This window comes from Schistocerca piceifrons, chromosome 3, assembly GCF_021461385.2.
Source record: "Schistocerca piceifrons isolate TAMUIC-IGC-003096 chromosome 3, iqSchPice1.1, whole genome shotgun sequence".
In the NCBI taxonomy this organism is placed as follows: Eukaryota; Metazoa; Arthropoda; class Insecta; order Orthoptera; family Acrididae; genus Schistocerca; species Schistocerca piceifrons.
In genome coordinates this window covers 420811391-420836271 of record NC_060140.1, presented here as the reverse complement: position 1 = coordinate 420836271, position 24881 = coordinate 420811391, and the positions used below count along the sequence as shown (strand labels likewise).

General features: G+C 42.8%; 1 protein-coding gene across 1 annotated transcript in view; it reads left to right on the top strand.

The window, feature by feature from the left end:
* Positions 1-13157, top strand: part of LOC124788708 (cytochrome P450 4V2-like) — a 77134-nt gene extending 63977 nt beyond the window's left edge. The window contains exon 3 of the mRNA XM_047255988.1: positions 12757-13157. Within this exon, the coding sequence (XP_047111944.1) occupies positions 12757-13157 (401 nt within the window). The remainder of the gene's footprint in view (positions 1-12756) is intronic.
* The last annotated feature ends 11724 nt before the right edge of the window (positions 13158-24881 follow it).

The following is a 24881-nucleotide window of genomic DNA, read 5'->3' as shown; positions in this document are numbered from 1 at the left end:
CACATTTGTGATTGCCTTTTTTCATAGATGTCCACTCCTCTTGAACTGAACTGCTTACTCCGGTATTCCTTATCGCATTATCTGCATCCTTAGCAAACCTCAAACACATCTCATCATTCCTCAGTACCTCAGAACCCACCTTCTTCCACAGTGATACTTCCAGATGAGCCTCTTGAACATCAGCCTACTCTTAATCATCAATAAATTGTGACCTAAGTCTTTATCTGCTCCTGGGTACGCTCTAGAATCTTATGTATGATTTTGGATCTCTGTCTAACCATGATATAATCGAGCTGGAATCTTTATGTGCCTGCAGGCCTTCTCCAAGTATACCTTACCTTGTGATTCTTGAACAGATTGTATGCTGTTACTATCTGAAATTTATTGCAGAACTCAATTAGCCTTTCTCCTCTCTCATTCCTGCCGCTAAGCCCATATTCTTCCGTGACCGTTTCTTCTTTTCCTTCTCCTGCAACCGCATTCTACACCCCTATGATCGGTAGATTTTCATCTCTCTTTATACACTGAATTAAGCGTTCAATATCCTCATACAATATCTCATCTCTTCATATTCTACTTGCGACGACATGTTATCTGAATTGTCATCGTCATCGTTGGTTTGCTGTATAACCTGATGAGAGTAGCTCCGTGACAGAACTGTTCACAGTAACTCACTTGCTGTCCAAGCTATTCATGACGACCCCTAATCCCGTTATACCACATTCTGCTGCTCCTAATACTATCATATATTCGTGTAACCAGAAACCCTTATCTTTCAACTTCAATTCACTGATTCGCACTATATCTATGTTGAAGCATTACATTTTCCTTTTTAGATTTTCTGGCTTATCTACCAAGTTCAGACCTCTGACATTCCTTCCTCAGACCATTATAATGTTACCCCTTCAGTAGTTATACCATCTTTTTTTCGTGCCCGCTTTCCACTAGCCTGCCCCTCCTAGCGATCCGAATGGGGGACTAATCCGAAATATTTTGTAGTTGGAGAGATCATGATGACACTTTTTTAAATAACGACCACATTTCCTGCGGATAAAAATTATGTGTCTTTAATACAGTCGTTTCTGTTGCATTCTACATCCTCATGCCGTTGATCATTACTGATTTTACCGCCTTTTAGGGGATGTTTCCTAAGGGAAAAAGAGTTTTATCAGTACAAGAAGATGATTACTACAATTGTACAGAATATATAAATTTGAGAAATGCTTTGTACTTAGTAACTGCTGCTGTAATTGTCTGTCTACACTGAGGTGGCAAAAGTCGTGGGGTACCTCATCATGTCGGACCTCCTTCTGTCCGGCGTGGTGCAGCAGCTCCAAGTGTCATACACTCAAAAAGCCGTTGGAAGTTTCGTGCAGAAATATTGGGCCATGCTGCCTCTGTATCGTCCAACTTGCGAAAGTATTGCCGGTGCAGGATTTTGTTTACTAACTGACCTCTCGATCATGTCCCATAAAGATTCGATGGGATTCATATCAGTCGATGTGGATAGCCAAATCATTCCCTCGAATTATCTAGAACGTTCCTCAAACCAGTCGCAAACAGTTGTTGCCCAGTGACATGTTTGGGAAGATGAAATTGGTTTTTATTAGTAGATTCACAGTCTTTGGGCCACAACATTTGCCGTTGCTGCCAGAGATGGCTTGCTGTGTACTAGTGGACTGCCAAGAACAACTAGAAAAGGATGATTTGTAAGTTAAAGAAGTACATGTGTGGTGCGTTTAACTATTATCTGTATGGCAAATTCTCTAAGTTCATCCATTAAAGACATGGTGCCAAAGCGAAACTACTATTTCTCCTACATGGGAATGATAATGTGATAGCGAGACCAATATAGGAAAAAATCACATGAGGGAGTACTGGAAACTATTTCGAGGAAATATTAGAATCTTGTGGCAGTCCACTATAAATTGAAATTGGTTGATGGTAAAGTGACCTTATTAATGTGTGAGCTGTCTGAAATACTGCAACGATCTCAAGCAGACGACTGTTACCTTATGGATTTGGAAGTAACATAATAGGTCACCGGGATTTATAACGAAATGGAGATGTGTGGTTACCTAACATCAAATCGCGGCTTCTGTGTGCAAGAAAACTATCAACAAAACAGCAGTCTGATTGTGAATGACGGTAAGACAGTTTGAATACAAAGTTCAGTGTGGATGAGCTCCAATTGTTGTATACAGATACACGATGTGATCAAAATTATCCTGAAACTTGCATGAAAAATAACTTACAAGTTCGTGGTGCCCTCCACCGGTAATTCTGGAATTCAATATGGTTTTGGTCCACCCTTAGAATTGATTAAAGCTTCCACTCTCGCAAGAATATGTTCAATCAGATGCTGGAAGGTTTTTTGGAGCATGGCAGCCCATTCTTCACGGAGTTCTGCACTGAGGAGAGGTATCGATGTCGGTCGGTGAGGCCTGGCACGAAGACGGCCTTCCAAAACATCCCAAAGGTGTTCTATAGGATTCAGGTCAGGACTCTGTGCACGCCAGTCCAATACAGGGATGTTATTGTCGTGTAACCACTCCACCACAGGCCGTGCGTTATGAACAGGTGCTGGCCGGTGTGGCCGTGCGGTTCGAGGCACTTCAGTCTGGAACTGCATGACCGCTACGGTCGCAGGTTCAAATTCTGCCTCGGGCATTGATGTGTGTGATGTCCTTAGGTTAGTTAGGTTTAAGTAGTTCTAAGTTCTAGGGGACTGATGACCACAGATGTTAAGTCCCATAGTGCTCAGAGCGATTTGAACCATTTTATGAACAGGTGCTCGATCGACCCCGAATAGATGTTCAATGGTGGGAAGCAAGAAGGTGCTTAAAACAGCAATGTAGGCCTGTGCTGTGATAGTGTCACGCAAAACAACAAGGGGTGCAAGCCCCCCTCCATGAAAATCACGACCACACCATAACACCACCGCCTCCGAATTTTGATGTTGTTACCACACACGCTGGCAGATGACGTCCACCGGGCATTCGCCATACCAACACTTTGCATCCGATCGCCACATTGTGTTCCATGATTCGTCCCTCCACATAACGTTTTTCCAGTGTCCAATCGTCGAATTTTTACGTTCCTTACACCAAGCGAGGCGTTGTTTGACATTTATCGGCGTGATGTGTGGCTTATGAGCAGCCGCTCGACCATGAAATCCAAGTTTTCTCAACTCCCGCCTAACTATCATAGTACTTGCAGTGAATCCTGTTGCAGTTTGGAATTCCTGTGTAATGGTCTGCATAGATGTTTGCCTTTTACGCCTTACGACTCTCTTCAACTGTCAGCGGTCTCTGTCAGTCAACAGAAGAGGTCGGCCTGTACGCTTTTGCGCTATACGTGCCCCTTCACGTTTTCACTTCACTATCACATCGGAAACAGTGTACCTAGGAATGTTTAGGAGTGTGAAAAATTCGCTTACATACGTATGTGACAAGTGACACCCAATCACCTGACCACGTTCGAAGCCTTGAGTTCCGCGGAACTCTCCATTCTGCTCTCTCACGATGTCTAGTGACTACTGAGGTCGCTGACATGGAGTACCTGGCAGTAGGTGGCAGTGCAAATCACCTAATATGAAAAACGTACGTTTTTGGGTGTGTCCGGATTCTTTTGATCACATAGTGTAAATGGAAAAGTTATGTGCCACGTCACATGCCAAGGAGTGAACAAAGATATCGGTAAACATTTTATCAGTTTGATAAAACGACGTGACAGGCGTGTACAATTAATTTTTATATCATCCTTTGATAAAGTGCATGGTAATAGAACACTAGGTGGCCTTATTTGTACATACAGAACGGATGGTGTATTTGATTTCATGGAAGACTGTCTAAGTGTATTAAACCCCAAGATAGGGCATTTTCAACGTGCTCAGCTGTATTTTGTGCCAATCCCTTCTGTGTGGTGTGAACTGTTGTGTGACAAACAGAGCAGCTGATGCGTTTAATTTAACAGTGTTCTAAAATTTGCCTACCGGTACAATACGATTACACGAAAGTTGACTTCCGTACAAATAAAGCTTCTCAATAACAGGAACTGAGGAAAGACGTTCTATCTGTCTAGAGTTTAAATTATTTACTCGTAATCATTGTGAAAATTGCGAACAGAGGCAAGAGCAAGAGGAACATAAGTGTTACTTTCAGATCTTAAGAAAGAGAAGCAATGTGTAGAACGGATTTAAGCCATTTCCGATTAAAGAAATTATTCCCGTGATTGCAGCTAATATGTTATGTGTACAAAAAGAAAATTGGAAATTGATGTTGTCGAAGTCAACGGAAAACAACTGTAGAATTTGCCGAAAACTATTGCCTTGAAAGAAGAATATAATCTGCCATAGAAAAAAGAGCAAGGCGTTTCACATGTGCAAACAAGGCTTACAAATTACTTTAAATGCTTTATACGAATTTCAGTGCATCTGGGGGTCACATGAAATCAGCGTGACAGTAAATACAATGGGAAGCGCTTCTACGTCGGGGTGAACGGAAAACCTTTTTATAAACCATTCGCGTTTGCATTATACTGAAATGAAGTGGGCTCGACATTGAGCATGTAGCAACAGGAAAACCATCTGCGGAGTTTAATACTGATGGTTCAACTATGTTATTACGAAGCTAATATGCGATATTTACTGATTTTTCACAGTAATACATTCAATTTACGAAAATATACAGTTAAAGTGATACACCACATTAATGATCTCTGCGTCCGCAGGCCAGTGATTGATATTTAATGCGTAGTACAGAAATACAACACTGTGTACAACGAAACTTCCTGGCAGATTAAAATTGTGTGCCCGACCGAGACTCGAACTCGGGACCTTTGCCTTTCGCGGCCAAGGGCTCTACCATCTGAGTTACCGAAGCACGGCTCACGCCTGGTACTCACAGCTTTACTTCTGCCAGTTTCTCGTCTCCGTCCTTCCAAACTTTACAGAAGCTCTTTTGCGAACGTTGCAGAACAAGCACTCCTGAAAGAAAGGATACTGCGGAGACATGGCTTAGCCATAGCCTGGGGGATGTTTCCAGAAGTGTGGAAGGTAGGAGACAAGATACTGGCAGAAGTAAAGCTGTGAGTAGGGGCCGTGAGTCGTGCTTCGGTAGCTCAGATGGTAGAGCACTTGCCCGGGAAAGGCAAAGGTCCCGAGTTCGAGTCTCGATCGGGCACACAGTTTTAATCTGCCAGGAAGTTTCATATCAACGCATACCCTACTCTGGGCAACATTGTACAAAGACATTACTTTTCCTGAGACTCGTAACACTGCAGTAAACCTTTCAACTTCTGAGTGCAATTGTAACCCTCTTGGACGTTATAGGTGACGTTGATTTTGTGAGTTAGACGTGGAAAAAACGTTCTGGAACTTCATGGGTTCATTGTGTCTTGCACTAACTGTATACAAAGGTTGAAATTCAGACAGGTTTCGGGTCCTTAACGTATAAGTGATACTCAAGTTTTGGTGTAAAGATGGATCATTCGTCCATGAGTCAGAGATCCAACTTTCGTGTACTGTATAGAGACTGAAGTATGAGAACAATATTGGGGCTCTTGAGTACATACTGGCTTGATGTTTCATTTTATTCCGGCTGTAAAATACAGGGTTGTGATTCGGATAGCAGAGTGTGAGTGCTGACAATGCATCCCACCTTCACTCTTGTCACCACAGCCCTTCCGTCGCCATCTGCCACAGTTTGAGGAACGGCCAGAGAGCGTAATTTAGATCCAATGGTACTTTACTTTCCAACTGTTTGCTTAAAACCTTTCAGTTCAGTCACACAGCTGTTCTCACATTATGTACACTCGTGTTTGGTTCATCAGCTGCCAGTGAGGAACTATATTGAACGTCTTCTGGAAGTCAAGGAACACGGCATCAATCTGGGCGTCAGTCTTTCTGCTTCTGGATCACGTGAACGAATGTCACGATGTCGTTTTATACAATATTTGTTTGTGGAATTCATGTCGATTCCTAGAGAGAGGATTCGGTTTCCCGAAATGTCATGATTTTCGAGCATAAAACGTGTTCGAAAATAACTGTAACTTTATATTAATTTACGCGACGGTAACAACGTACTGCAAACGCGAGCTTGGATCAGTTCAGATTATTTACTCCTTGTAACTGTGGTATATTGTTTCTATCGCCAGTGTTCTTCAGAGGTTGAAACATTTGTAAATGTCAGTCGTGCTACGTGTGATGAGGACACTATTTTAGGTCGTGTGAACTACTCACCTGGAATCAGCAAGAGGTGACTCATCATAGTAACGAATTTTTCACACATTTCCATACCATGCATGTGAACACAGTCGAATTCCCCGGTAACACTTGAATCTGAAAATCAGCTAAGTACCTAAAGCACCACATTAGTTCGCTTGTTGAAACTCAAAATTTACAATGGTCAACAACGGAAGTCTGTGAGGCACAGAGCCCCCCCCCCCCCCCCCCTCTACTGACGCCCATTTATCTGCTTACCTAAATAAGGAAATTTGCGTTCAGCAACTTGCAACCCACCCTACCACGTTCTTTCCAACATCGCTAACTGCAATTAATTGAATCGTCATTCTCATTATAACATGTTCACCCCAGACGACAAGGATAATTTCATAGCTAAAAATCATCAGACCTCTCTTTCTGCTCAATTATCGAAGACCCAGTATTCGTTCATAGTAATCAGAGACCTGTAGGCTTAGCACACTCAGAAAATTTTCAACCATAACTAGAATTAAAGGAACACCTTTTTTGCTCACTTATACTACAACACAGAAAGATTACAGAGCACACTGAAATACCCGAAAATACACAATGTGTAAAAGAGTTTGAAGCACTTGCAATCATATAATGAAAATGAAGCTGTTTTATTAATATCCAGTACATTCTGTCTCCGTATCCTCATTCACGTTGAAGCATAATGTTACCTAACTCGGAGTAACACCCCTGAAACTCCGAGACCGAACTGAATACTAGAAACAGTAACAGGAAACCGTTGGTCTATAGTGTATTGTACCAACTACAATACTTCTGGAGGAACTCGAGCAGATGTTACAAAACACATACAAATTATTAGTAATCTATTAAAACTTGAGCATGATAAACATTATTAGTAATTTATTAAAATCTGAGTTTGGTAAAAATTTTGTAACAATTATCGTTCGCACAGAGATATGTACACTACTGGCCATTAAAATTGCTACACCACGAAGATGACGTGCTACAGACGCGAAATTTAACCGACGGGAAGAAGATGCTGTGACACGTAAATGACTAGCTTTTCAGAGCATTCACACAAGGTTGTCGCCGGTGGCGTCAGCTACAACGTGCTGACATGAGGAAAGTTTCCAAGCGATTTCTCATACACAAACAGCAGTTGACCGGCGTTGCCTGGTGAAACGTTGTTGTGATGCCTCGAGTAAGGAGGAGAAATGCGTACCATCACGTTTCCGACTTTGATAAAGGTCGGATTGTAGCCTATCACGATTGCGATTTTTCGTATCGCGACATTGCTGCTCGTGTTGGTCGAGATCCAATGACTGTTACCAGAATATCGAATCGGTGGGTTCAGGAGGGTAATACGGAACGCCGTGCTGGATCCCAACGGCCTCGTATCACTAGCAGTCGAGATTACAGGCATCTTATCCGCATGGCTGTAACGAATCGTGCAGCCGCGTCTCGATCCCCGAGTCCACAGATGGGGACGTTTGCAAGACAACAACCATCTGCATGACAGTTCGACGACATTTGCAACAGCATGGACTATCGGCTCGGAGACCATGGCTGCGGCTACCCTTGACGCTGCATCACTGACAGGAGCGCCTGCGATAGTGTACTCAACGACGAACCTAGGTGCACGAATGGCAAAACGTCATTTTTTCGGATGAATCCAGGTTCTGTTTACAGCATCATGATGGTCGCATCCGTGTTTGGCGACATATCGGTGAACGCACATTAGAAGCGTGTATTCGTCATCGCCATACTGGCGTATCACCCGGCGTGATGGTATGGGGTGCCATTGGTTACACGTCTCGGTCACCTCTTGTTCGCATTGACGGCACTTTGAACAGTGGACGTTACATTTCAGATGTGTTACGACCCGTCGCTCTACCCTTCATTCGATCCCTGCGAAACCCTACTTTTCAGCAGGATAATGCACGACCGCATGTTGTAGGTCCTGTATGGGCCTTTATGGATACAGAAAATGTTCGACAGCTGCCCTGGCCAGCACATTCTGCAGATCTCTCACCGATTGAAAACGTCTGGTCAATGGCGGCCGAGCAACTGGTTCATCACAATACACCAGTCACTACCCTTGATGAACTGTGGTATCGCGTTGAAGCTGCATGGGCAGCTGCAGCTGTACACGCCATTCAGTCTCTGTTTGACTCAATGCCCAGGCGTATCAAGGCCGTTATTACGGCCGGAGGTGGTTGTTCTGGGTACTGATTTCTCAGGCACTATGCACCCAAATTACGTGAAAATGTAATCACATGTCAGTTGTAGTATAATGTATGTGGCCAATGAATATCCGTTTATCATCAGAATTTCTTCTTTGTGTAGCAATTTTAATGGCTAATAGTGTATTTGATGCTGTCACCGATGCTTACAACATTTAGTACTTCTTTACTGAAGAATGGCAGTTTCATATTAGAGTACACCTATCGATAACTTAATACAAAGATCCGTATGACTGCTGTATTTGCACGCAGCCGCATCTATGCTAAGACGATACTGTCATCGTCAGCGATGATGTAAAGTGGTCGCTGTTTGCATAGAGACTGGCTGATTACGTAAACACAGGGCTGTGACATAGTGACTGCGCTCAGGGATCAACAAGTTTCCGGGTTGAACTACTCAATGAAACACTTGGGGACGTGTCTCCGGTTTGTTGACGCTTCTGGCAGCGACTCTTTTTACTTGTGGTGCAGTAAGGAGGTACGAGCCTTTGCATGGGACCTCGTTCTATGGACGACACGACTCATTCCACCTTTCTCCCCCCTCACCACCACACTTGTAAATTAAAGACATCACGTTTGCTCCTGCATTTTACCTTGCCCAGCAAAGAATACATCTCATCACTTTCTTCCTCTCGGGATACAACTACCAATCTCTTCTTTCTTATTAATTACTCGTTGCCTCTGTAGGCTCCCACTGTGTTCTTCACATGTCACTCACCTTTGGGCCATTCACACGACCTTAACACCGACTGCCAGCTCACGCCAAACACTGCCGTACCTCGACGTATTTCCTGATATTTTACTCTTTTGTTTGGTTCTGTCATAAACACCCATAAAATGAGATCCCATTGACCACTCGGCACCCTTATACACCAGCGCCGTGGTAGATTCTCTCATATGAATTTTCCGATGCAGTCGTCATCAGAAACCACAAATACTTCTTTTCGAAAGGAAAGCGCACTTTTCTGCTAATGAACCACACGTATTTGATGTTCAAAAATGGTTTCATAGTTACCGGTGACGTTTCAGCTCCATAATAACCGGTAACGTTTAAGCTCCATAACTCCTTCAGGTATTGCTGAAGCCTCGTAACAGCCATTACCATGAACGGCTTAACTTTGCTATATCTGGCTTTCTCTAGGTTCTTGCTCACTTAGCGTAAGCCTGTGTTCTGCGTTCATCGTGTTATCCCACGATACACCTTTCACTGGGCACCATCTACAGGAAGGACGTTGATCTCCTTGTGACTGAGCAGCAGCGGACATCCATTACAGGTTTCCCCAGTGGCTTCAAACGAAAGAACGATACGTACTGAACTGAAGAATGCTAAAGGATTTGGTTGTATCAATATAACATTTCATTAGAGATGATAAGATTCTATGGATTACATAGTACAGCACATGTCTGGTTTCGATCTTATTTAAAGAACAGAATGTAGGAAGTTGGCTTAGACTGTTCTGGGGAGAATTTACAATCGGAGTCTCACACTGCTATATCACTGGCTCACAATTGTTATTGCTTGACGTTAGTGATTTTCCTTTTTATTTTAATCATGAGTCAGATTTAATGTATTCTGGAAATGATAAAAGCATTTTTGTGACGCCGAGCAAAGAAACATCAACAGACAAAATAATAAATGATGGTTTTGTGAAAGTTATTCACTGGTTTTCTGCAAATGGGCTAGTGTTAAGCCTATCAATACTAGCAAGTTGTCAACAACATTTGTCGTCGACGGGTTTGAGGGGGGCGGGGTCTTTACACCCAAACTGACAAAATTAAAAATGAAAACAAAATTCGTTAACTGTTGTTGACTTATATTACCAACATAATTTTAAAGAGGTACTGATGCGTAAGTAGGGTCCAACATCTTAGGGCTTCCAGTTTAGTGTGAAAAATAACCCATCTCCTGTTATACTAGTATACTAAAAAGAAATAATAAACAGGGAAGAAAGTTCGAAGTGTTTAGGTGTGAAAACCCCTGTAGCACACTTGCTAAAACGTAAAATATACAAGATCTGCGAAGAGTTTACAAATATGTTTATGCAAATATGCCTCTTGAGTGAAGTGATACGCATGAACAGGATGGAGAAAGCAATGTATCCTGGATTTAAAAGGCGAAAAACGCTTTTCTTGGATTATCTGGATTTTCTTCCATATTTCGAATATGTTTTCCGTATTTCACTTACGAAATCCATAACCTAATTTGGAAGCATTTCATGACAGGAGTATGCATTTTACCTCTTTCAAGAGCAAAAATATATCGTGTATTACGACAATTTACACCTGATAAAGGACCCACTGGGTCCGAAATGCATCGTGTATTTAATAAGATACGAAAACTTGTGACTGAAGGCTTTTTTACTTATTTATTCATAGTTGCAGTGTATTGAATACAGCCACGGTTGAAGCTGCAAAATATGGATAAAATAAATTAATACATTTACGTTTGACCACCATAAGAATAACTGCCAAATTAAAGTAATACAGAAGTCAGTAAGTTAAAATACTTTGCATATTTTCATTCACTAACGTCTTATGGGACAATATTACGGGATAAAACCACTCTTAGGGGACAAGTATTCATTGGAGATTAGAAAGTAATTAGAATTATTTTGGTGTTCACACATCTACATACCCTAGGTATCTCTTTAAGCTGCTGGAAATATTACCCACTGCCTCAAACACATTTATTCAATTGTGACATTTGTTATCAACAATTCATCTGAGTTTGAGAGTAACAGAGATATTCATAAATTAAGAACTACAAGGACCAATAATCTACATTACTTTTCCATGCATTTAATTTTGGCTCGCAGTGGAGTAAAGATGTATTTATACAGGGTGTTACAAAAAGGTACGGCCAAACTTTCAAGAAACATTCCTCACACACAAATAAAGAAAAGATGTTATGCGGACATGTGTCCGGAAACGCTTAATTTCCATGTTAGAACTCATTTTAGTTTCGTACAACTACGCTCAATGGAGCACGTTATCATGATTTCATACGGGATACTCTACCTGCGCTGCTAGAACTTGTGCTTTTACAAGTACGACACAACATGCGCGCGATGGAGCTCCTGCACATTTCAATCGAAGTGTTCGTACGCTTCTCAACAACAGATTCGGTGACCGATGGACTGGTAGAGGCGGAACAATTCCATGGCCTCCACGCTCTGCTGACCTCAACCCTCTTGACTTTCATTTATGGGGGCATTTGAAAACTCTTGTCTACGCAATCACGGTACCAAATGTAGAGACTCTTCGTGCTCGTATTGTGGACGGCTGTGATACAATACGCCATTCTCCAGGGCTGCATCAGCACATCAGGGATTCCATGCGACGGAGGGTGGATGCATGTATCCTCGCTAACGGAGGACATTTTGAACATTTCCTGTAACAAAGTGTTTGAAGTCACGCTGGTACGTTCTGTTGCTGTGTGTTTCCAATCCATGATTAATGTGATTTGAAGAGAAGTAGCAAAATGAGCTCTAACATGGAAAGTAAGCGTTTCCGGACACATGTCCACATAACATATTTTCTTTCTTTGTGTGTGAGGCATGTTTCCTGAACGTTTGGCCGTACCTTTTTGTAACACCCTTTATAACTCTTCGTTATTTAGTCATATTCATGAATAAAGATCTACAAGGACAAATGATCTGTATAACCATTTGATGAAATTAATTATGGCACAGAGAGGGGTAAAAGATGCGTCTACATAATTCGTCGACAGTCTAGCAATGGAAGAAAATATGTTATAGAAAACAGAATTGTTTTCGAATTTAAATTAAATCTGTTCCTCCTTAACAACGCGTACATCACATAACAAATTAATAAAAAGAAATAGTCATTTTTACAATGAATACCAAAAAATGTTCAAGCATCATTTGTGTGTTCACATTCCACATCAGAAGGTTTATCACGTACATTATCTATGAAAAAAGTAGCTAACTAATCAAATTCCATTGAGAGATCACTATAATGAGTGATTACATTCTGCTTGAGCCACACATTTCCCCAAAGAATTCCTGTTAATAGGCTTAGGTACACATTATGGGTAAGAAAGTGGATTGGCGAAGATATAATTACTTATCTCTGTATCGTAATGAGGCACGTCTCTCAAAATAACAGTCCAACAGGAGAAACTGTGTTTCCTCTTTCTTTACTTAATGTTCCTTGGAAAAATTCGTAGCCAGCACGCGAGGAACGTAACACACGGCTGGGCTTGCGATGTCTCAGGGTTTTTCTGTATGGTGCTCAGTGGGCTGCGCTGACGTTGCCCGCCGGCGCCCAACGCTTCAGTCGTCCTCTCTGAAGACACGCCCCTGGCCGGCGGTCGCTACGTCGCACCAAGAGGCGCCTACGTGCTGGTGGCGCTCCACTTGTTGCACCGGCAGCCGGACGTCTTCCCGGATCCCGAAAAGTTCGACCCGTCGCGCTTCCTGGAGAACGGAGGGCCTGCGAGGAGCCCTTACGCCTACCTGCCGTTTGGCGCCGGAGCCCCCAAGTGTGTGGGAGCTCGCTTCGCGATGCTCGAAGTTAAGACGGTGCTGGCCGCCGTGCTGCGCCAGTTCCGACTGCTGCCCGGCTGCACGCGGAGGCAGCTGGACCAGGTGGGCATCTCCACCACAGGCGTGCCCCTCAACGACTTCAAAGTCACGTGCATTCCACGAACTGACTTGCCAGCTAGCCAAGCAATGTAATATTTTGTATTTTCCACAGAGGACGCAGAGAACTTCATTACGTGAAATAATTATGTGCTGGTGATCTGGAAATTCAATGAAAAATTATGTTTGTATCAAATACATATGTACGGACAAAGCGGAAGTTAAACTATGAAATTGAAAAGTTCTGGACGTTACTATCTTTCATTTCCGTTCCACTCTAAACACTTTGAATAATACTATTGGTACTACCCTTCATTTAGCTAGGGGAATTTCATAAAACACGATGCTACAGTTGATCCTTTCTCTACTCTCGAGCAAATCAATCTCCTCTTTTATCCTTAATAGTGGAACGTAACTGAGCCCAAAAATACTTGAACACTGCCACCAGAAAAGCTTGTAATTCATAAGTTAGAAACAGTCATAACGTGTTATTCTTTCAGTTAGCCTATTCATGCTTTCTCGGAGGATAAAATAATAAATTCACACACGCGGTATCAATACACCTTCCTTTTTGAAGCCCCATGCTATTGGCACTTCTCTACTTTCTGCGGTTACTGTATGTTTAAATAACACTGCAGTTCCTTACGGCAACTTTATAGATAAGACTCAAGATGGATTTACAGCATAGAAAGTACTGATGTCAGGGTTTTGAAATACATATTGGTTCAAATGGTTCAAATGGCTCTGAGAACTATGCGACTTAACTTCTGAGGTCATCAGTCGCCTAGAACTTAGAACTAATTAAACCTAACTAACCTAAGGACATCACACACATCCATACCCGAGGCAGGATCCGAACCTGCAACCGTAGCGGTCGCTCGGTTCCAGACTGTAGCGCCTAGAACGGCACGGCCACTCCGGCCTGCTACATATTGCTTTTTGGTTGGGTGCCACAATCGTATTATACTTCTTGAATGAAGTAACTGCTGCTATTTGTGCCTAAGCTTTTATAATACATTTATTTCACTATCTCGATTTCTGCTGTAGAGCCTTTGTCGAGTGCCAAGGTAAAAACGGAAACTAATGAAACGTATGGATATGAAAGTGCTAGATGTAATAGGATACCCTCACTTACAACGTCAGTAAATATGCGACGTGTCTGAACGCCATGTCTCGTCGACGCACTACAACAGACATGTGGACATATACGAGTATAACAGTCGTTTCATCATAAGAACTCAGTGCGAATTACGAACAAGGATTACAGCTAACATTACACATGGATAACGCGCTTTAACCGTACTGCTCTATGATGGCCAACACAGAGCCATACCAAGCAGCAATCGTGTGCAAACATGAACGAACATGGATATTCGTCCGCCCCACTTCACAGATTGTCACTGTCTTAATAACCGCTTTGTGAGCTATATGAGTTGTAGTAGTACCAGAGCTTTTAATAAGGAATATGAACAGGTTATTTATTCCACCTGGGATTCTACACACTCTTTCAAATTCTTAACCATACCAATATATCACAGTACCTCAAACCATAAAAAGGCGACCTTAAAACATAAAAACTTTAAAACATAATCTTCTTGAAACGAACATATCGTAGTTCTGAAATAGTAAGCACACACGTCATGTTATTAAACCCTAAAACGATATGCTCCAGTTAACAAACGTAACCGAAAGGACATACACACATGGCAAAAACAACAAAATATACTCCGCCTCGCTTTCCGCATCCGTTTAGCTTTCCCCACATGGAACTCTTATCAAATCGCCACCACTCATCACTCACACTCAGCACCTTCAACCACACTACACCATCCGCAAACTTGCCTCTAATAATGCTACTGTTTCGTCTAGAATATTCAATCTTAGGACGCTGCTGTGTCTCTACCTACTGATCCCACCAACCGTCACCCGAACATCGTCCACATTCTCTCCCAACGAAATGGCGCCTGTCTCCGTCTCATAGACCACGAACTCCATCCTGAAATTTACCCACCCTACCAACTATAAATCTACCCCATCCATTCCAGCTATCATGGCTCCTCGCTACTTGCTCCTCATATGTCCCTACCCCTTTCCCTCTTCACCCCTTCATTCTATACTCACCTTTACCATTTCAAATGTTGTTTTTAACAATGCTCACAATAGCACCTTCCCTCGTCTCCCAACAACTCTGAGACTGTTGACGCTACACACCAGTCCTCCATCCTATACACTCTCCCTCCTACCCTCCTCAATGCCCAACCTTCTCCTCTTCAACAACAGACGACCATCCCAGTGCAGATGTTTCAAGTTTTAGCAAGAGTGGATTATTTCTTTTTCGGATTAGTGTTTTACATCGTGTTTTCAATGTACGCTCATAACTGTTCTTCGTTTTACTGGCCCCTGGCTGAAGAGTGGGTTGAAGCACCCGCTGAGAGCTCAACCACCCTACTCAGTTTTGGGGAGGAGGGATAAAATAACAATACAGATGAAATATGCAATGTGGTAGTACAGTCATTTCTACTTTGATTCCATCTAAAGTTACAGCAATGATACTAAATTCATGTTAACAAAATTAAAAATTGCGAAGGAAAGATTACCACCTAGACCCTGTAGGATCACGCAAAGCACTCTGCCTCATTTGGGAATTCTTTCTGATCTTTCTCGATTCGATCATTTTTTCTCCATGGAGTCTCTTTTCATCTTCAGTCCCTTTTGTCCCTGGTTTCTTTGGGACTCCGGTCTCTGACCTAACTCTTCACTTGTGTACTTTCTCTCTGTATATGTTTCTGTCTTCACTGTCCAATGGATCGATTTGTGCAATAGTGAAGATAATTAGTCACCTTGGCGCACTCCAATTTTGATCATGAAGGGATGAGTGATTTCTCCCACGAATTTAACTTTCGCTCGATGTTGTGCCAGTCATTGTCTATTTGATTAGTCGTAGTATTTTTGGGTCGAGACCCTGTTCTTCTAAAGTGTTGAACAAGGATTGTTAGTCAACAGAATCTTGTGCTTTCCTGAAATTTATGGAAGAGAAAATTATTGTACTCCTGATAGCCTGGTATTTTAGACTAATTTTCAGTTGAAAATATGTTCTGTGTATACTTGCAGCAGGGAGGTTTCTCTGTAGTTACTCACATTCGCCGTATCTCCCTTCTTGTGCAGCGGATAGATAAGTGCACACTTCCAGTCGTCAGTAAGGTTTACTAGTGGCCAGTCGGTTGTAATTATTAGTGTAAGTTCCTGTAAAGACTTTGGTACTTGGTTCTTTACTACTTCTGCATGATGTCATCTTCACCGGATGCCCTCTTGACAGTTCTCTCGCTTACATAATGTGAATTTTCCGTCTCGTTTTCTGCAGCGTAAGTTCTTAGGTGTGTACCCGCGGATCTCCCTTGCTAAAGCGTCTAAATGCCCCTTCATGTAGTTTCTCTTGGAGTGTCTAATGAGTCGTGCAACTTTTTTCTAAACTCATTAATACGATGCAGGCTTTCCGGGGATTTTTTACTGTTGTATTCCTGAGAGGCTTGCTTGTGTCTTTCTTGCGCAGTTTCGCATTGTGAGTCCCTTCATGGGTCTTTAGTGTTCTTTTGCGTGGTATCAGTTACTTTGCTCTTTGTATGATCTTTCCATAGAATTCTTCTCATGTGATGTCTTGTTGTACATCCCATTCCTGCTTTGTGTTGGTTTCAATGATTCTTCTCTGTGTGTGTTTTTTCTGAAGGAATTTCTTAGGCGTAAATATCATCTTGATTCGAGTTAGGTATTGATCTAGATCAACACTCGCACGTCTGCGAACTTGAATGAAATACATTTCCTTGTGGACTGGGTAGTAAATCACTACAAGCTCTAACTGGAATTCTCTCATCTGTTGTGTAGACGACCTCCATGTTTTCTGCTCTCGCAGGGATTTCCTGAAGGATAATAATCTTCAGGTTGATCTTCTGGTGTAGTTCGATCAGTCTCGTTCTAGCGTTCTCTGGTGACTCTTCTCCGCCTATTTGTGCTGTGAAATCTGGTACAAAAATTTTTATATATTCTTAGGGGATCTTCCTTGTCATTATCTCTAATGTTGCCCAGAGTTTCTCTGTTTAAAAGGGGTCAGTTTCGTTATCTCCATTCGTGGTGGCGTGAACGTTGATCATGGTGGTATTAGCGTACTGTAGGAACATTGTCATTAACCTGTTGTAAGGGGGTTACGTCTCCGAGTGAACTGATTATGTTCTTGAGTACCACGAAGACCATGCCTTCGTCTGTTATGGGCGTTTTCTGCATGGCAAGCATCTTTATCTTTTTTTTCTTTTTTTTATCCAGCTCTAATTTAAAGTTGTGCAGTTTTACCAGCTTGATGAGTGTGTTTATGTTTAATGTGTTAAGAACTTTAGATGCCCGCATCTCGTGGTCGTGCGGTAGCGTTCTCGCTTCCCACGCCCGGGTTCCCGGGTTCGATTCCCGGCGGGGTCAGGGATTTTCTCTGCCTCGTGATGGCTGAGTGTTGTGTGATGTCCTTAGGTTAGTTAGGTTTAAGTAGTTCTAAGTTCTAGGGGACTGATGACCATAGATGTTAAGTCCCATAGTGCTCAGAGCCATTTTTTGAACGTTAGAAATTTTGTGTGCAAGTTTGCCAGAGAACTCCGATTCTCTGTGATCGTGTGTGTCCGATTCCACCGAATCCGAGTTCTTGGTTGCCATCAGTAGAGAGGTGGATTGGTTTCCACCTGGGACATTATTCTTAATCCTCGCACTAATCATGGTTTTTTTGTAATCCTGTTGGTCCAGTGTTCTATTGGAAAATTAAAATCACGGGTTGTTAGTTCATGGAGTATGACTAGTTTGATGTGACCCCCTCATAAATTCCACTCCAACGCCAATCTTTTCAGCTCAGAGTAGCACTTCCCCTACCTTAATTATTTGTTGGATATATTCCAATCACTGTCTTCCTCTACAGCTTTTACCCTCTACAGCTCCCTCTAGTACAATGGAGGTATTTTCCTGACGTCTTATCACACGTTCTTTCATTCGTCCCTTCTTATTGTCACTAATAGAGATGGGGCCCCTCCACGCCCGCACCAACGTGGTGACCAAACCAAAAGTTCTACTGTCACCTCCGTAAACATGTTAGTTGTCTAGTATGTGGATCACAGGATGCTGGGCTGTGACGTTGTCCGTGCGTCTGGGTAAGGCTACGCATTAACACGGTCCATCAGGTGATAGATAGTGGACGAAACGCGAGTGAGGGTAGCGATTTGAAGAGCAGAGGAAAAAAAGTGCCATGGCTCGTGCCGTGGGAAAAAAACCTCTGCGACAGTGGGATGGGTAGTAAGAGCAGTAGTGGCTTACTAGCTGCGATAGTTCATGCAAGGTTGGATTTGTTAGTATAGGTATCATGCATCATTACCATGACAAGCGATGGCGATGTGTCCCAGTTGTTGCTGCTGCTGCATTCCTGGAACAATCAAGATCGTTATACAGTAGTGGGAGATCGGCCATAGATCATCTCACTGTGTGGGGGATGTGTGGAGCTTGTTTGCATGCAGTGTACGGTACGGCTTCCCTGTGTGGTGCCAGTTATTCGGCAGTGTTCTCCAATCCAGCTGGATATCCAGTAATGGGTCTGATAAACAGGGGCTCGCCTGTGCCGTTATGTTTGCGTATGCTTGGCCATAGATGTTATGTCCTTACAAGTATGTCTTTTGGTCTTTTATGTTTCCATCTATGGTTGTGGTCGTAGTTCCCCAGATTCAGAATAAACGGGTTCTGCGAATGTCTGGAGTTTCTGTATAGTCTTGTGGTGAGTTTGTGGATTACCTCCGTGAGAGTCTCAAGTCGGTATTCCCGGTGAAGGTCCGCGATGCGTGTGTATCGTGGAGCATTGCTTATGATTTTGAGTACTTTGTTTTGTATGAGCTGCAGACGGCGCAGACGTGTAGGCGCAGCGTATCCCCAGACAGGAGCTGCGTACGTCATCAGGGGTCGGATAAGTGTCATGTACATGGACCTCGACACCCTTCTGTTCAGTGTGCTACGCCTGTTGAGCATAGGATAGAGCTGTTTGAGCCTCGCGCTAGCTCGGTTGGTCATGTGTTGTATGTGGTCCCCCCAGAGTAACTTCCTGTCCAGCCAGACACCGAGGTATTTGACTTTCTCGCGGAAACGTATTGGGCGTGCATGTAGAGTTATTGGTCTGCAGTAGCGGTGTTTGCGCAGTTGCTTCGGTCTTCTAGTGAACAGAACGGCTTCGCACTTGTCGACGTTTACTCTAACACGCCATTTCTCCAACCAAGGCTCGGCCACTCTGAGTGCAGTCTGTAGGCGTGACGTAATGTTTGATGGTTTCCAATCTTGCGCAAGGATGGCTGTGTCATCCGCGTAGATTGCCATCATTGTGTTGTGTGTGGTTGGAAGATCGTTTATGTAGAGGTTAAACAGCAGGGGCCCTAGGATGCTTCCCTGGGGTACTCCCGCGTGTATACCGTGTTGTGTTGATTGTTTTCCCTGCACGTCAGTGTTGAAACTCCTGTCTGTGAGGTATGAGTGTATTAGACGCAGCAGCCCGTCAGGGAATCCCGCGTCGCTGAGTTTGCGGATGAGGCCGTTGTGCCATAGACGGTCGAAAGCCTTTTCGATGTCCAGGAACACTGCCCCTGTAGCTTTGTTTATGTTGAAGCCATGTGTTATATGTTCAACGACCCGTAGGAGTTGTTGTGTTGTGGAGTGGTGATTCCTGAAGCCGAATTGCTCCGGTCTCAGGATGTTATTTGTTATGCAGTGCCTAGTGATGCGTTTGAGAATCACCTTCTCAACAATCTTACTGAGCGAACTCAGAAGGCTGATGGGTCGGTAATTTTGTGGGAGGCTGTGGTCTTTCCCCGGCTTCCTGAACATCAGGACCTTGGCCGTCTTCCAAAAGGCGGGGAAGTGTTGGTGTTTTAGTATGGCATTCGTTATGTGTGTTAGGTACTCAGTTGCTTTATCCGTGAACTCCTGGAGGACACGGTTTTGAATGCCATCATGACCAGGGGCTTTCCTAGCAGCGGAATGCATTATAGCCCAGGAGACTTCGGCTGTGCTAGCATGTCGAATGTCGTCGCGCGGTGGTTGGGCTAGAATGCGTGTAACCTCTTGGTCAGTAGCAAGTGTGAACACTGGATCTGATGGTACCAGGTTCGGTGTGAATGACGCTGCGAGTGTTCGAGCCATTAGTTCTGCTTTCTCTTCCGCTGAGTATGCAGGTCCGTCAGGCCCTTGAAGCGTTGGGGTGTATATTTTCTCCCTGGTGAAATGTCGGGCTAGCTGCCATACGCCAGGTCGTGCGGTGTCCAGCCCTTCGAGTTTTTGATTCCACTGTTGTGTTCTATGTGTTTGTATTTTATCGTGTATGATGCCCTGTAGTCTGTTAATGTGCCGTTTGAAGTACGGACGCCTGGTGCGCTGCCATTGTCTCCTGAGGCGATTCCTCATTGAGATTAGGCCCAGGATTTCCTGGGGCAGGGCCGCACTGCGTTGTTGTGAGGTGCGATCAGGTATGGTGCCTGCCATTGCGTCCCGGACGGCGTTAGTGAGGGTTTCCACTGCCTCGTCAATTTGTCCTGTTTCGTTAATTTCGTGTATAGGTGGGATGTGGCTATCAAGCGTTTGCTTGAACAATGTCCAATTCGCACGCCCGTAGTCCAACATCTTGCGTTGTTCTGTGTGCTGCAGTGTTTCCTCGATGTATAGTATTACAGGTTGGTGGTTTGAGGGCAGATCGTTTTCAACGGCAACGTTGAGTGTCGCTGTAATGCCCTTGATGAGGGCCATGTCTATCACGTCTGGCCTGTGTCCCCTCTGATAGGGAATGTGCGTCGGTTCAGCCGGCGCTAGTGTAATGTAGTTTCTACCTAGCGAATGTTCGTACAGTTTTTTGCCGTTGGGATTTCGTATGCGTGAGTTCCATTCTGGGTGTTTTGCGTTCAGATCTCCAGCGACTATTACTCGCGGTGAAATGTTGAGTAATGTGCTGATATCGCGTGTTGAGATGCCTACAGGGCTGTTGTATACCGATATCAGCGTGGTGTAGGCTCCGTTGAACTTGACTCTGACGGCCGTAGCCTCGATTTTTTCCAGTTCAGGGAGCTCTATGTTTGTGTGCTCAATGTCTTTGTGTATGACGATTGCAGTTCCGCCTGCCATGGCGTCGCCCGGTCGGTCGGTACGATAGACACAATAGCCAGGAAAGTTTAATTGTTTGTGCGGTTTAAGTTTAGTCTCGCTCAGTAGCGCGACAAGGATTCCCTTGCGCTCCATGAACGCGGCAAATTCTGCCCTTTTGTTGTGGATCGAGTCTGCATTCCAGAACAGGATCCGTGATAGTGTATGCGGGTCTGCGTTATGGGCCGGGTGTGGTGTATTATTCATGTAAGAGTGTGAAAGAGTGTTGTGATGGCAGTGTGTATGACAGCCCAGTATTGCCCGGGTTCGGCGCTCATGAGCTGGGTGATGAGTGTAGTGACGGCCGTCAGCACCTTGGTAAGGATTTGAACGGTCGTGTGTCGGGGGAATAGTGTTTCCAGTATTCCCCCAGGTGGTGTGCTGGTGTTGGGTGTGGCAACCTGAGGTGCTATACCACTAGATTAGGCCAGGAATGTCCTCTGTGTCTGTGCGAGTCTGCTTTTTTGTCGTCCTTGCCTTACCCATAATTGGCTATTTTGCTTACTATGTGGAATAAATCCTTAACTGCTTCTACTTAATCATCATCAATTTCTGTTACCTCTCATTAATTTTGTCTGTTTCCGGTTTACTCTCTGTACTCATTAGACCAGTGAGCGTCAAACTGTGGACTGCGGGCCACATGTGATGTACCTTTTGTGTTTCTTGCTTTTATGTTTTCTTTCTTTCTAAAGGCAAAGAGAAAAGGTGAAGCGGTAGCCCAGCGTAGAGCCTGCACCTACCATCATGTATTTTTGATTTTCAAATGTTAAAAAACATAAGATGTTTTTCCTGTGCCTCGATAAGAGAAAGGACTCGCTCTCTGCTAATGAACGAAGGTAGACGTACGTTATTTTAGAGCGTAATCGGCGGTAGCCATGTTGGTTATGAGGATAAGTGAAAAGTCTGTATTTCTGAAGCGTGTAGAAGAAATAATACATTCGTATTGCGTTAGTGAAAAATTGAGTTAATGTTCCAAGTAGTACTGTAATATAGAAGAATTGAAGAAGCCCACCTGTGTACTTCAGAGTTATCACAAAGGTCCAATTACCATATCATGAACATGGTCAAGATTTTGCAGGCGGATACAGCGATCGGATGTAGTGTTATCAATTGGTAAGCATAAATCTACAGCAATAGAAAGACTATTTCATCCATGCAGGACTAACATGAACTAATACAGACCCATTTTCAGACATAGCCCAGCTTATTATGCTTGTCCGAGAGCTGAATAATCAATCTCATGATTCCCATATATCTAACCTTTTTTTACCGTATATATTTTATTATATTATAAGGTGGCGACCGTGACAGGGTATCTGCACCTGTCGCAGTGACACAGGCGCCGCGTGAGTACCAGCACTGCTTGTGCATCCATAGTAATGTCGATACAGGCTTATGTAATCGGTATTGTGTATGCCCTCCAGTCCAGAAAATGGATAAGACGGATTCAGTTCCAACACTCAACCCAAAGAACACCAATACCTCATCTCACACCTGGATGAAGTTTTTGGCCAGTCAAACTGAAGGTAAGCGCCACACTACAGGGTTAGACTTGTCTTCCCTTGTGCTCACACATCAATTAGTGGTTATATGGATTTCTTCTGATTTATTAGTAGGCCTTACTATTTTTGTATCACTTTACACATGAGACTATTTTACTCACCCATCGTGTTGCACTTCACATACATACATAAATGGTTCTATTCAAAATTTCACATAAAATTGGCAATAGTATGTACATTTTACATACACATAGACATTGAAAATAATAATGTTGACAAATAAATGTACAATTCATATTCACATTTCACGCATGGGCTCCATGTTAGGCACCATCTTACACACTAATATGTAAATTAGAAGGAATCTTGCATTTATTCTGAACATTTGTGGTTTGTTTTCTTGTCTTGCAGGACCAACCTCTTGCGCATTTTTACCTTCACAACTACAAGTAGAAAATACGTTCCAGCACTACTCACTACATGGAAAAAAGAGTGTTTTCTAGGGTCTGCTTCAGAGATCAAGCTACTTGTAGGATTGCTTCTTGCAGTGCATCGTTAGTATGCTTATTCTATTCTTGGCATTTGATAAATCTTCATGCTATGTACAATATTGACGTGCTCGTTTGTGAGTGAGTATGGGAAATGTTTTATACCCTGACAATTGTGACTGCTCGTTAATCGTCGTAATATTTCACATTCGTGTACGCATATTTCAAGCCTTATATCTGCCTTATTATTATTATAGACATGTTACCTCCTTAACGAGTGACCGGTAATTTTACTGTATTTTTGTCATGGGTAATTCCACTCATAATTCATTCCCGCTATAAAAGAAGGTGCTTAAGCTAAATGTACTTCTTTCGCTTCTACGTGTGTCAAGAACTCAGTGCAGAAAATAGTGTTTCCCTGCATTTTGGGTTCATCCCTCGTACGAATTGTATATCATATTTTAATTTATATTCACCTTACAGTTGCTCAAGCTGTAACAGTTAGTCGCTAAGGAAATATTTTTCATACCAAGTTGTTTTACATTCTGATGTATGTGAAGTAAATTACTGTGCTGTGGTGTACGATAAATGTACCGTGTACCTTTGTTACTATTGACTTCACTGTTTATTCTTTACTCTTCACTGCTTCTTCTGGACGTTCGTTTTCACAGTTACTTACCGTACATGTATCATCATACTTCGCTTTCCACACTCATACAATCATTCAATCTGAGACTTCAAACTATGTAATATATTCTTTCTTACATCGCATTCGTGGCCCTTTCCTAGGTACCCCTGTGACAATCATCATCATATTCATCGTGGTATACACATATAATTATTCAATTATTCATTAAAAATCTTCCACATAAATCTCCATTTATACCCATGTATTACCTGTGGGGTTTTCACACTAGCACCGCCACCCTGTTTATTTCTTTCGACTAATATAAATAAACTCGTATTACTCTACTACTCTCCTAGTTTCACTTCATATATGATATGTCACCACAAACGTAGATTAACTAATTAATACCTCCAGTTGAATCAAAAATTTTTCACACTCTCTATTTCCTAGTATTATCCAGCAATGAAATTGATTTATTTCTCCCTATTGCTTTCTAAACATACAGTACTTACCTCAGTTATTTTGTTTAACTTCATGTAATTATGTTGTGTGCGTGATGGTTGGTTTTCGTATATACTTAGCTTATCTCCCGCATGTTATACGATTCGTATTCACAGTTTTATTTTGCTGCTTATGCTTTTCCGATAAGATAGCATGTAATTAATAGCCCAACTTATTGTGCTTGTCCTGGAGTCGAAAAATTAATCTCATTATTCCCAAATATCTAAATACTTTTTACTATATATATTTATTATCTTGTACGCATGGGGTCCGAATCAAGCATTCGTGTGGCCCACTGTACCTAGCAGTGTTTTATAATATTTTGCATCGAGGAGCTAACAGCCAAATCCAAAAATGTTAACCATAGTTAAGAGATTCTTAATTGCGCAGTATCTCTGCTCAGTAACAAACAAAAATGCTTAGAGAGACAGTAATATATGAAGATTTCTCTATTCTTAGCTGGCATTTGTGATTTCCTCCGTGGGCTAAGTGAAGCTGGGCTAATATCACA